Here is a 15,218-nt window from a genome sequence, read left to right as displayed (position 1 = left end):
CTGATAAAACCTATGAAAAAATTGCATTTTTTTTGTTTTTTGGCTTATTAAGATTAGCTTTATTAGGAGACATTTCCAAGGAAGAAAATCAAGCTTTATTGAAATATAATAAGGATGGTTTCTGATTTTTCCGGAATAAGAATTAATGAGTAGACTTAAAGTGAACTCGTCCTTAGTGTGCTTATCTTGTTATTAAATATTCAGGGCATTTAGATATGAAGAATGAAGGGAAATGTTCCAAATATTAAAGTCATCACGTTTATTAGTTGAATATGGCGGTGGATGTTTATATAAAGAATGTAAAGAAATAAATATATAAGCATTTGAAATTAGACAAGATTTTGCCTATCTCAATCATTTCATCATATAATTAAACAATTAAACAGGTGTTTTAAATTCCACACATACATGTTAAGCCACAACTTTGATAAATCAAGAAAAAATATAAATATTAAACACATAATGTGTTATTGAGTACACTTTCAAGTTGTCAAGTTAATCGCATTTAGAATCAATATTTTGTATCAAAGCAGAACTGAGACTTACCAAAATAACCCGCATTTGGTCCTGTCGTACACATATTGCTTCCCTGGTACGGATAGTTAACGTAGTCACCGGGCACATAGAGACCAGTTCTACTTTCCTGCTCCTCCGGAAGCTCCCCATAGTCGATGAAGGAAGCTGCGCTTGATTTACGTCTAGGCGAAGGCGTCGGAGGTTGTGTGCCCCCAACACCGCCACTCAGCGAGGAACTTGGCCCTGAGGGGGTGTAGTTCGATCCTAGGCCACTGGTGGTCGACATCGTGGAAGGTATATAATGCTGAGGCGAATCCGCGAAACGCAGCGGTCGGTCGTCTTGGCGTGGGCTGAGCGAAGATAAAGGCGTCCTAACAAAAAGGAATCATCGAATCAATCTTCCTAATGAGGATTGCTTCCCTCGCCCTTTCCCACACCTGAAGAAATGCGCACGGTGCTTCCCAGACTGTTGTCGTCAGAAAAAATCTCCGGCAAATCGGAGCTCACCAGTCGTTTTCTATGGCTAAGCTGTATGTCTAGGAAAATAAAAAAACGTAGGGCCCGTAGCTCACACACATTCAAATGAAATCAGCGATATTTAAATGGTTTTTCATGTACCGTGCCAGTACCATATTATAGACAGCGCCATATTCTGAATTCTTGTGTTGAACATTCATTGTTTTTACATCCAAAATAGTAAACTGTCAGTTCTAAACATGATTCATTGTAACATTTCAAAAGTAAAATACATGGTTAAATTGTTTTTTCAACAAATATTATTCGTAAAGTTCGTTTGCTGTCTATATTAAGGAACAATGTGTGTTCATAATTAGGACCATTGATGTATATGACGTCCATAATTAGGAACATGCATGCGCCAGACTAACATATGAGCAATTCCACCGAACATGACGAATTTTTTTTTAAATTTAATTTTTGTATTTTTTGAATCGCCTGAAAATTTGCATACAGATTCTTTATGACCAAAAATGCCATTTTGCACCTTCAGACCGCCATTTTGAACCTCGCCTTATTTTTTAGAAGGGCGTATCGGAAAATCAATAGCAAATCTTTAAAAAACTGAAACTCGAAAACGGTTTGTCCGATCGATTTGAGATCTTCTACAAAATTTTAGGTTTTGCTTAGGACTATATGGAGAAAAATATGCACGGTAAAAAAAAGTTACAGATTATTTTTTATTTCAAAAACAAAATTTTAAAATCGATTTTCTCCAGAAACGCAGTTTTGATTTTTTTTATTTTTGGATATGTTTTAGGAGACAACTTATGTGATTTATTGCACAATGTTTCAAAATGGAAGAATTATGGACAAAAAAGTTATGATTTTTTAAAGAAATACAGATTTTGAATAAAAATCGAAATAGAGGAAAACAATATTTTTTTATGTGTTTATTTGAAAGTACAGAAAAATTGCAATCGAAAAGTACTTAAGTAAATTTTTTCTAGGTTGCATCAATTTCGAGATATACTCATATTTATATAAAATTTTCAAATAAAAAAAGTAAAATAGGCCCTTTTCAAACATATTTCGTGTTTCTCCATTCCAGAAATATTATATTTTGATTGAGTGAATCGTAGCTGAATTGATTATTGTTTGATCAAAACCTTTATACTAAAGTATGTAAAAAAGTATACACGGTAAAAAAAATATAAACGAAATTTTCAAATGAAAATTTGAAATTCATTGTTCATAAAAAAAAGACGGGTTTGGTGGTCTGATGGCTGCCGCTTCTGCTTCATAAGCAGAAGGTCATGGGTTCAATCCCAGGCCCGTCCCTTTCCTCGTACTTTGTAGTTGTATATCTCTTACTTGCTTCTATCTTCCATTCTAAATCTATCACACTCAAACTATTCGTTCATAGCAAACGCTAGAACCAGAGACGGACAAGAAACCGTTTCCCTAACGCTTCCATTCTTCCACGCGCATGCCTTTCCTTACGCCTGATACATAGGCAGTCTGCAAACCTCTCTGCCATGCCTTTCCCCCAATCCACACACTCCCGCATGTACTGGCGTAGATGCAGTGGAATATACGGTCTACGTGGGAGCCAGTATAACGCATCATCAATTCCTCCCCCTTCCCCACATTGGTCTGCATTCTGACGTGGCAGGCACCATTGTCGCTAAAAATAAAAGATCACCAGCACTTATACACTGAGGATGCCTGTTAGTCCCAAGCAGTCATTCGGTTGGTTCCTTGTGTAAGTGCAGCTGATCTGGCGATACTGGAGTAGCATCCACGGGCGGCCAATCAAGCTCAAGCTCAAAATTTGAAATTCATTGTTCATAAAAACCGCAAAATTGATGTTTTTATTTTTTGGATATGTTTTGCAGCATATTGTTTGTAATTTCTTGCACAATGCCTCAAAACGGATTTTTTTTGGATAAAAAATAAATTATTTTAAAAAATAAATAAAACGAATTTATGTTAAACGATATTTTTGATGCGTTTTTTTGAGTACAGAAAAATAACTATATATTTTTAAATATGAAAAATTTGCATCGAAAAATACTCAAGTAAAATTTAGCTGAGATACATCACTTCCGAGATATACACGGTAAATCTAAACGTGGCATTAAAAATGTACCCAAAGCCCGGCTAATGGGTAAAGCCCTCTCATCGCGGAAAGATCGTACAACCATGGAGAAGGAGTTTGGTTTTTTTTTATATATATATATACACTGCAATTTTATTTCTTAATTATATCAACTACTTTCTTGTTATCGTCACAGCTCGAAAATTGTCTAACTTCAATTTGTGTTTCAGAGATAGGGATAAACGAGTGATATTTATGAGTGCCTTGAACTGTTTTTGCACTTGAAAATAGTTGGTTAAGTTCTTGTGCAATGATATCATATTCCTCAGTAGTCGAATAACAAGAGAAGAGTTGTGTAAGCTGCTCTTCTTTCTGATTTTGAGCCCAATCATATAGTTCCTTAGCATTTTTTATCGGATGTTCACGTTTTTTGGCAAGACTGGCTCTGGTAGCCATACGTTTTAGTGTCCCTCCTATGGCATCGCATGGCCCTTTTCCATGTAATGTTGCAAAAAAATGCCATTCAACTTCTTTATCATATTTGATTTTAAATTGCCAAAGAGTTGAAAAGTTCTTCCTATTTTTATACTGTGATGCAGCTCCGTCGGACATAAAATATATCTTGTTGACAGTTAATTTGTGATCAAATCCCAAAAAATCTATCATTTTAGATATGAATAAGTTGACAGATACAGAATCGTGGCGCAAATCTTCTGAATTTACAATAAAACTTAAATGATTGACTTTGCCATCTTGACGATAATATATTACAAACGGATGCAAAGTAGCTTGCTGAGCATTCCAATGATGGCTTTGAACTTTATCTTGAAGAATAAATGTGTAGTTTTCCGAAAAATCACAAATTACCACAAATTCACCTTCTATCAAATTGTTTTTTGTGTTATTTAAAAATGTAGCTTGCTCTTTTTTGATGAAATCATGAGATATTAGTTTCTCCAATTTTCGAGTAAATACACATTCATCAATACAAATTCATCAGGCTGCTTTAAAAAAGTTTCAATATCACACCTGTCGGTTGTGACCCACTGTTCAAATTGTAATTCGTTAATGCCATTCTCTTCGATTTCTGATAACAAGCTTCGTTCAAAGGTAGTAGAATCTGAACATTTTTCACAACAATGTAAGCTGCAATCCACTGTTTTTGTTTCACATAATAAACTATCAGTAAATAAGTATGAGTACCATGACCCCACAGTTATGGATCAAATAGTGTGGAGTCCAACCTATAAAATTCAATAAAACGACATGGAAAAAGTAAAATTGTAATTGAAAAGCACGAATTGAATCGTTTCAAATTGGAACTTCGGTTAGTAAACTGTTTTGAGTGTAATAATTACATAGGATTGCATAAAAAATAAAAATTGTATTGGTTTCTGAAAACCATATTATGGATCAATTTCCATATTATGGATCAAATTGGGACATATTACGGATCAGTGCGCAAAATCAAGAGATTTTAAACTCAATGCATCTGTATTGCATGATTTGGTGAATGTTAACAATGTGTCACATATTACTTCAAAAAATAGCATTGTTAGAGCTGGAAACAAGGGTAAAATATCCTTTTTTGTGATAAACTGCATTGTAGTAACTGAGGCATGAACTGTTTTCGCTCCACACCAAGTATTCCACCATTTTTGTCTGCTAAACAATGAAATTTACCAACCTTGATGTTGAATTAGTTTTATCCTTAGTGCTATTGTTTGAAAATGTCGAATCCAATGCTTAAAATGGTAGAAATCTACATTCTTTGGTAGTGATCCATAACCGTGGTAAACAATCATTTCTTGGTCCATATTATGGATCACTAGTTAGAAGTGCTAATATTCGGTATTTAGAATCAACAATCAAGAAAACTGTTTTCTAAAGATGAATTCACACTAAATTGAAGCGAACGAGCATGTTTTATGCTATAACATATGAATTTTACCACTTGTGGGAGCTTATGAATGCTGACGGCACTTCTTACAGAAAACGACCATATAATGATAGTTGTGTGGTACCAACTAAACATTTGTCAAATACACCGTTAATAAGCGGTTGAATGTTGTGCTTAACTTTACAAATGCTAGAAGACAAATAGTATAACATAGGAAAAATAAGTTTTACGTCAAAGTTTATGTTTTGAGCGAGTTATCCGTTGTTGAACGTCAAAGTGATCCGTCACTGTGGGTTATCCGTAACTGTGTGGGCATGGTATATCTCGAAATTGATGCAACCTAGAAACATTTTACTTAAGTACTCTTCCAATGCATTTTCTGTACTATCAAATAAACACATAAAAAAATATTTTTTCCTCTATTTCGATTTTTTTTCAAAATTTGTAATATTTTATAAAATTATAACTTTTTTGTCCATAATTCTTCCATTATGAAACATTGTGCAATAAATCACATAAGTTGTCCCCTAAAACATATCCAAAAATAATAAAAATCACAAATGCATTCTCATAGAAAATCGATTTTAATTTTTTTTTTATTGAAAAAATCTGTCATTATTTTTTACCGTGAATATTTTTTTTCCAAATAGTCCTAAACAATACCTACAACAACCACAAAATATATCCAAAAATAAAAACATCAATTTTGCGGTTTTTAAGAACTACTAGCTTCAAATTTTCATTTGAAAATATCGTTTATATTTTTTACCGTGCACTCTTTTTTCAATACTTAAGCATAAATGTTTTGATCAAACGATAACGATTTAGCTACGATTCGCTCAATCAAAATATTTTTTTTTCTGGAATGGAGAAACACGAAATATGCTTGAAAAGGGCCTATTTTTCTTTTTTTATTTGAAAATTTTATATAAATATGAGTATATCTCGAAATTTATGCAACCTAGAAAAAAATTAATTAAGTACTTTTCGATTGCAATTTTTTTGTTCTTTCAAATAATCATATAACAAATTATTGTTTTCCTCTACTTCGATTTTTTTTCAAAATCTGTAATTTTTTAAAAAAATCATAACTGTTTTGTCCATAATTCTTCCATTTTGAAACATTGTGCAATAAATCACATAAGTTGTCCCCTAAAACATATCCAAAAATAAAAAAAATCAAAACTGCGTTTCTGGAGAAAATCGATTTTAAAATTTTGTTTTTGAAATAAAAAATAATTAGTAACTTTTTTTAACCGTGCATATTTTTCTCCATATAGTCCTTAGAAATACCTACAACTTTGTAGAAGATCTCAAATCGATCGGACAAACCGTTTTCGAGTTACAGTTTTTTAAAGATTTGCCATGCATTTTCCGATACGCCCTTCTCAAAAATAAGGCGAGGTTCAAAATGGCGGTCTGAAAGTGCATAATGGCGTTTTTGGTCATAAAGGATCTGTATGCAAATTTTCAGGCGATTCAAAAAATAAAAAAATAATCGAGTTTGCGAAACGGCGTGGAACCGCTCACATGGTTTTTTAAATAATTGATTTTAATCTATACGTTTATTTCGATATAAGACAAATGCAACGGCAAGACAAACCAATATCCCAGCTGTTAAAATCCTTAATAATTTAAGTTATTCAAATTGGATTTTCATAACCATAACGTTCAGAATATGGTGCTTGCTCGGTACTGTAATTATCAGAAGAAATATACCATAAAAACTTGGTTTGTCTAGTAATTTTCAAACTCTGGACGGAGTTTTGAATTAAAAGATCGTCAAAATTTAGAGTTACGCCCTTTTTGAGAAACACTTATTTTACATTATTCAACTTTTAGAACTTGTAACTGTAAAAACAAGAATAGAGTTAAATAACTCTTGCAGTTATCTAACCTATTATATAACCTATTTGTGACGTACCTATACAACTTCTTTCACTGCAAGAATTATCGAAATCTATGACATGAATCCATCAAGAAATAAAAAATGCATTGTTAGTGAAAAAAATGTATCCTTCATAACAAATAAGGGTTACTTCTTTTTCTCGGAAATCAAAACAGTTAGATGATGAAATGATTTTTTTTCTCAAAGTTGTGATGTTTTTGAACATTTTTATTTTGAAGAGTATAATTTAAAGAATTTTAAAGCTAAAAAATTCATATCATTTTGAGTTTACTGTTTAAGGTGACGATGCATTGAAGCCAAAACTCGAATTTTCATGAGCAAACATCTAGAAAATCTAAAAACCGTTCGCGCTGAAAATTTGATCGACCACCAACTAGTGAGTTAAATTTTCAGCACAAAGGGTTGTCTAGTTCTCAAGATTTGTGTTCTTAAAAATTCGAGGTTTAGCTTTAATGCATCTTCACCTTAAAACTAGTTTATTTCCTTTTTATTGGAAATCAGTTTCAAATGCATGATCTTTTTAGTTGACATGAACGAATGATGTACCAACCATCATTTATCATGCACTACTATCCCCCCAATCTGATCAAAGTTCTAGCAGTATACGATAAACAGTCTCTCATAATGTGCAGCATGTTATGATAGTTACAGAGAGCGATACGTGAGATATTCTCTCAATTTTCTCTGAATTCAATCCCTGAATATAACTGATTAATAAATTTGAACAAATTATGTGCAATGTACGTATTCATTGAAATATATATTTATTAGTTTATTGACTGTTCTGAATACATTTTTTTTAAGTTGAAAAACAATTTATATTAGAATGTAAGCTTTGAAAATAGACTTTTGATCAATTATTTTAATAAAACAACTATTTTTAACATAAAACTACCTCAAATGTTAATGAAACATGACCGTTCGATAGTATTGTGATGCTCCCAACAATTTTTCATGATTTGTGAAAAATTTAAGCAATATTTGCATGGCAGATGTTTCGTAGCGTGTAAATATTTCTTTGAATTTCTAAAAAAATTTTCTCATTTGACCTGCTATTGTTGATATTATTTTAAGAAATATGTACACCTGACCTTATTCATAATCATAATTGAATCCTGAGGAAATTGAGAGAATTTCTCACATATCGCTCTCTGTAACAATCATGATATGCAGCATATTATGAGAGACTGTTCAGTATCGTATACTGCTATAACTCTGATTAGATCGGGGGAATAGCAGTGCATGATAAAACCTCTTTAAACAAGCTCCAAACCTGGGGGACAGTTAAGGGCTTCCAACGCTTGATAACGCTAAAGAATCATACAGAATGATTTATTTTGTATGCTCTCTGCTGGGTTATACTTCACTGAGGCCTTAAGTGTCCGTAATATGGATCAAAACGGTAATAACTTTCTTTATGCAGCACGTATAAAGCGAAAAAAATCGGAAGCTAGTCCAAAATAATTTACCGTGGGGCAAGTGGGTAATGGAAATTGTATAGTTTAGATTTTTTACATCATAACGACTTTAAATTAAAATAAATTAGGTCGTGTATATTTTTTAGCTTGACTCCCACCAAATACAAACGGTATGCCGAAATTTATTTTTTGTGTAAAATAGAAGTAAAAAATAAAGAAAAAGTTTATGCAAAGTGTATCTATACTTTTCACTTGCCCCACAAGTGGAGCAAGTGAAAAGTTTGTCGTTTTGAACAATAAATTGATAAACTAACAGTTATATTCATGATTTCTATTAACTTTAACATTTGTGAAGGAGTTCCAATGAACAATAACATAAAACAAAGACAATTTTATTCTAGTCAATTCGATTTTCTTATGTTCAGTTATGTTTGTTCTGATGATTCGACAACCTCATAACATTGTCAATGTTAGTTCTTGCATTATGGGACAAATTGCATTTCTGCTCTGTAGAATTTTCAGCGCACGTTATCTGTTTTTAGGAATGTCGGATAACTCTTCGGGAGAAATCATTTCTTGGAACGGAACCCTCAATTAAGTATATAACAATACCCCATTTTTATGTTTCAAACTAACACTACATCTTTTCAATCAACGTCTTAGGGATGGTACACAAATTATGTCACGCTAAATTTCAAGCAAGTTTTTCGACCCCCTCCCCCCTCCTTTGTCACGTTTTTTTATATAAACCCCCAAAAATTTTGTAAGGGTTGTCACGCTTAGCTTGACCCCCCCCCCCCTTGGAGCGTGACGTAATTTGTGCATGACCCCTTACTTTCAGCCGGTTGTATGAAGTAGACACATTATTATAGTAATGTTTGGTAATCTTCTTTTAGAGAAGTTCCATGATTTTCAATAGCTTTTAATGCTTTGAGTAAAGCGTTTCTTGAATTATCAGCACGTTCTGTTTTTCTACGATAATTACGAACCTTGTTTACTATTAGCTACCTAGAGAACAAACATAAAATCAATCTCTATTTAGAAACTTTTCAATTGCCCCACGTGATTAGAAAATTGACAGTGTTTCTATTCAGTTATTTTTAAGTCTACGTCGAATTAATTATAAGACTATTTTATTTCAGTTCGAAACTGTCAGAGAAAAAAAGTGGTACATGAAATTATTTTTCGCAACTTTTTTCCACTGAAAATATTAAAAAAATATTGTACGCCGCCAACTTGTTACGTAGTAACAGTTGACAGGTTAACAATTTATCGCTCTATTATGCAATAATGGTTGAAAAATCTCAGGGACCTCTTATCTATCGCAATGTTCTGAAAGGTCTCAAAGGTTTACGCATTAGTGTAAAACGTCAATTTACATATTTAGTAAAATATACAAATTACTTTCACTTATCCCATTTACCCACTTGCCCCGCGGTACCTTATCGTTAAAAAGGAGAGTGTCCGGCTTTCGAAGCGTCCAGCAATTCGAAGCAGTACGGTACTTTAGAAACTTTGGTTTACGATTGTGTGCTGCTCTCCGTCATTCTTTGCTTAATGTTTCTTTCCGATAACGATATTTTGATTGAGTCCAACTATGTTAAATAGTTCAATGTAACATCAGTGTAAGGCGCGTATGAACGAAAAATGGGATTTCTAATTTGTACTGCCACTTTTTATATAGTTAATTTCCTTTTATTTAATTTAACTGAATTTACAATGGTAAATGTTAGTAGAACTCGATAAAAAAACAAGACCAGAATGGAAAAACTACACTAGGTAAGACGGATAGCTAGACCCATTTGAACACTTAAAATCCAAAAATATTCTTAGAGGTAATCTTGCGTATTGATATACAATATGTAACCATGAATTGTTTATTGAACGTATTGAAATGCGGGGCGCAAATTGATAATTATTTACAACTTTTTGCTATATTTGCTATTTGCTATATTAGCTTGAATATTAAACATTAAAAATAACAAAACATGTTACAAATTAAAAAAATCTATCAACTAAATTTGGATCTTTGATTCAGCAAATGAAAAGTTCTTAAGTTCTTACAACCCGTTTATTTGACCTTTTAATTGCAAAATACATCTTTCGAAACCAGCATAAAGTGCCTAAATGTAGGCGATTTTCGCTTGAAATAAGCACGTTTCCGAGAATAGAATAAACCGTTTTGGTTTTATTATTGAAAAAAGTACGCTTCTTATGCAGTATACTTTCAAAAACGAGTTCTGTAGTTCAAACTTAAATTTACAAAATAATTCATACACTTGAACTTAGGGAAGGTGTGGTAATACGCTACATCTCTAATTTGAGCTTATAAAACAAATTTCGACCCCGATACCCATAGGGCCGTATAAAGGATGCTAAGTAGTAACAACCACCCTAAAAACTGTGCGAAAATCTGCATTTATATTTCACACATTTACGAAAATGTGGAATTGTTTTAATACTAAAAAACCTTATAAGTTGAAGTCTAAGTCTACTTATAGGTATTCTACTAAACAGCTCGAAGATTTATTATAAAAAACCTTATAAAATATTGGATGTAAAAATATTATGGATGATATTAAGATTTTTTTCACAGCATTTAGCTCTTTCGCTATGGATTGGGTATTATGTGTACGAAATTGTATGGATTCTAGAAAAAAATATTAAAAATAAAACTTATATAAAACATGTAAGAACGCACTATGGGTCACTATTACGACAAAATTCCAAACACTTTCAAAATAAACATAAATTAATCTAAAAGATGGGACGACATTCATACATTTCAAAGTATTTTGAAGATATACTATGAGGTTTTTCTAGTAACAACGGATGTCTAACTAACATTCCTTCCCTTCCCGATGACCGTAAGGACGAGGACGGCGCCGTTATTGATTTTTAAAATTTGAGCTTTCAATTTGTGCACATTGAGGAATGGTAAGCTAATCCCAAGCCCCTTTCATTAAATCTCTGTGCAACTTCGATTATTCTGTTCAATCACGGAATAGCAACTACGAACTGTACGGTCATCTATGCTCATGCTCATGCGCATATGCTTACACTACTTACAACATCACACTTAAGTTGTCGATAGTTCTGGTCAGCAATTTTTTTTTCCAAATGTTGTTCTTTGATGGCTTTGACCTGACCGACCATTTGTTGCTGTATTTTTGTTTTTTTTTTTTTTTTTTTGAAAGGTCTCTCAAGTGACTATAAGTCACCTAAAGAGATCAAAAATAAAATAAATGATTTACTTGGATTTTTCCTAGTCCAAGTAATCATTATGAAGAAGAGAACCCAATCTGGCATTGTTCGGAAAGGGCTTTCTCGAGAATATTATTTAGTTCACTTTAACAAAGAAGAACTAAATAATATTAGAGCTTTAGAAAAAGCAAAACTTTTGTTCGATATCCGTGTGACATGGGAACATTTTCAGTAACCTGGAGGAAATTACCAGAACCCCACTCAGTGCCGTCGGTGCCAAAAGTGGGGTCATGGTACAAAAAATTGTCGCATGGATGCTAAATGCATGATCTGCGGAGGATCTTCTCACGCCAAGGACGTTTGTCCAGTGAAGGAAGATACCACCAAGTTCATATGCTCTAATTGCGGGGCTAATCATAAGTCAAATTTTTGGGATTGCCCTTCACGCAAAAGAGTCGTTGAGGCTCGTGCCAGGCAGATGGAAGATAATATCCGTTACGATAACGGTCGTTTCCGGAATTTGCCTGGTAGAGTATCGAACAATGCTCATTTTTCAGTTAACGATCGCTTGATTAGGAATCATACCAACCAGGAAGATCATAATCATGCTCATTCACAAACTAATTTTAATCCGTCGGGTAGCCGTTCGAATCTTTCAATTTCGAATGTATCTACCCACGGTAAATCCTTTGCCGATATCGTAGCAGGTAATTTGAACTCCTCCCCTATTCGTTCTATGAGTACCCCTTCTACTTGTTTCAAATCAAATGGAAAAAACCCAATCGCCACAGGTAACTCCTACTCATCGTCTACCGAAAATTCTAATGGGATTAAATCAGATAATGTACCCACTTCAAGTGATATGTCTGCCTCTGATTTTAATTTTCTAACTGAACAATTGAATTTAATGATTGATGCAATGTTCAAAGCCACCACTATGACTGAAGCAGTCCAAGTAGGGGTAAAATTTTCAAATCAAATTGTTATTGGATTACGTTTTTCTAATGGATCCAAATAATAATTTAAATATTTTAAATTGGAATGCTCGTTCTCTGAATGGTAAAGAGGACGAGCTGTTTAATTTTCTTACGGTTAATAACGTGCATATAGCAGTTATTACCGAAACGTATTTAAAACCAGGATCCAAACCCAAAAGATATCCTAACTTTTTTGTTTATCGTAATGATCCACTTGATTGGGGCATGTGGGGGAGTTGCAATCATCATTCATAGGCGTATTAAACATCAACTGTTTTCGTCATTTGAAACTAAAGTTTTTGAAACTTTAGGTGTTTCTGTTGAAACACATCTTGGTAAATATACTTTCATAGCTGCCTATTTCCCTTTTTAATGCTCTGGACAGCAAGTTAATTTGCTCCAAACTGACTTGCAAAAATTAACTCGCAATAAGTCAAAGTTTTTTGTCATTGGTGACTTTAATGCCAAACATCGGTCATGGAATAATTCTCAAAGTAATTCCAACGGCAAAATTTTATTTGATGAGTGCACTTCAAAATATTTCTCAATTCAATACCCTGATAGCCCTACATGTTTTTCCTCTTCTAGAAATCCATCTACGATTAACTTGGTCTTAACCGACTCTAGTCATCTTTGTAGCCAACTGGTTACTCATTCTTCTTCTTTGTATTACGTCCTCACTGGGACAGAGCCTGCTTCTCAGCGTAGTGTTCTTATGAGCACTTCCACAGTTGTTAACTGAGAGCTTTCTTTGCCAAAGTTGCCATTTTCGCATTCGTATCTCGTGTGGCAGGTACGATGATACTCTATGCCCAGGGAAGTCAAGGAAATTTCCATTACGAAAAGATCCTGGACCGACCGGGATTCGAACCCAGACACCTTCAGCATGGCTTTGCTTTGTAGCCGCGGACTCTAACCACTCGGCTAAGGAAGGCCCCTTACTCATGCTGATTTTTATTCTGATCATGTCCCTGTTACATTGAAAATATCCCATGAAGCGATTCTCAATCCTATCAGCTCCACTTTCAATTATTTTCGAGCCGACTGGAATATATATGAAACATTTATTGACTCTAATCTTAATGTTAATAGTCCTTTACAAACAAAGCTTGATATTGACAATGCTCTTAAAACTTTAACAAATTCCATTGTTGAAGCCAGAAGCATTGCAATTCCAAAATGTGAAGTGAATTTGAATCCGTGATAATAGACGATGGTCTTAAACTCTTGATCCGTATTAAAAACGTGAGGAGAAGGCAATTTCAACGCACTCGCGATCCTGCTATGAAAATTATATGGCAGGATTTGCAGAAAGAAATCAAGAAACGTTTTGCACAATTAAGAATCAAAAATTTTGAAAATAAGATTTCTCAAGTGGACCCTGGCTCTAAGCCCTTTTGGAAATTATCTAAAATTTTGAATAAACCTCAGAAGCCAATACCGGCATTGAAAGAAAAAAAACAAATTATTACTAACTAATTGCAAAAAAGCTCAAAAACTTGCTATGCAGTTTGAAAGTGCGCACAATTTTTATTTAGGACTTACTAGTCCAATTGAAAATCAAGTTACTTCGAAAATATTCTCAATCAAGAGAACGTTTTCGAAAATGCCTGGGAGACTGATTTGGAAGAAGTTAGAACTATTATTGAAAAAATCAAAAATATTAACGCTCATCGCCAGGAGGATGGAATTTTCTACATCCTCATCAAGAAACTACCAGAAAGTAGTTTATCATTTTTAGTTGATATATTCAACAAATGTTTTCAATTAGCACATTTTCCTGACAAATGGAAAAATGCTAAGGTTGTTCCAATTTTAAAACCAGACAAAAATCCTGCAGAAACTTCTAGCTATCGTCCAATCAGCTTGCTTTCCTCCATCAGTAAACTTTTTGAAAAGGTCATTTTGAACAGAATGATGGCCAACATCAACGAAAATTCAATTTTTGTCAAAGAACAGTTCGGATTTCGCCATGGACATTCGACCACTCATCAACTCTTACGTGTAACAAATTTGATCCGTTCCAACAAATCTGAAGGCTATTCTACTGGTCTTGTTCTTCTAGACATAGAAAAAGCATTCGACAGTGTTTGGCATGACGGTTTGATCGTAAAATTGAAAAACTTTAATTTTCCAACATACATTGTTAGAATAATTCAAAGTTATCTGTCAAATCGTACACTTCAGGTTAATTATCAGAACTCCAGGTCTGAAAGACTTCTTGTAACAGCTGGTGTTCCTCAAGGCAGCATTTTGGGACCAATATTATACAATATTTTCACATCTGACTTCCCTGAGTTACCTCAGGGATGTCAAAAATCCTTGTTTGCGGATGACACAGGCCTCTCCGCCAAAGGACGAAGCCTGCGTGTCATCTGTAGTCGATTACAAAAAAGTTTGGATATATTTTCTTCATACTTGCAAAAATGGAAGATTTCTCCTAATGCTTCCAAAACTCAACTAATAATATTCCCACATAAACCAAAAACTCCTTATTTGAAACCTTCAAGTAGACATGTTGTCACGATGAGAGGGGTTCCAATAAATTGGTCAGATGAAGTTAAGTATCTAGGGCTCATGCTAGATAAGAACTTAACTTTCAAAAATCAAATTGAGGGCATTCAAGCCAAATGTAATAAATATGTAAAATGTCTCTATCCCCTTATTAATAGAAAATAAAAACTTTGTCTTAAGAACAAGCTTTTGATATTCACACAAATTTTCAGGCCAGCCATGT

The 15,218-nt window shown here is 33.6% G+C and overlaps 1 protein-coding gene across 3 annotated transcripts in view; it reads right to left on the bottom strand.

The window, feature by feature from the left end:
* The window catches only part of LOC5577102 (mitogen-activated protein kinase kinase kinase 11), a 112,483-nt gene that overhangs the window by 2,361 nt on the left and 94,904 nt on the right, over positions 1-15,218 (bottom strand). For all 3 annotated transcript variants that reach the window (XM_021853216.1, XM_021853218.1, XM_021853217.1), the window contains one exon: positions 547-887. In XM_021853216.1, the coding sequence (XP_021708908.1) occupies positions 547-887 (341 nt within the window). The remainder of the gene's footprint in view (positions 1-546; positions 888-15,218) is intronic.

Source organism: Aedes aegypti, chromosome 3 (assembly GCF_002204515.2).
Source record: "Aedes aegypti strain LVP_AGWG chromosome 3, AaegL5.0 Primary Assembly, whole genome shotgun sequence".
NCBI lineage: Eukaryota > Metazoa > Arthropoda > Insecta > Diptera > Culicidae > Aedes > Aedes aegypti.
The sequence above is the reverse complement of the archived record's forward strand: the minus strand, read 5'-3'. Positions and strand labels throughout refer to the sequence as shown.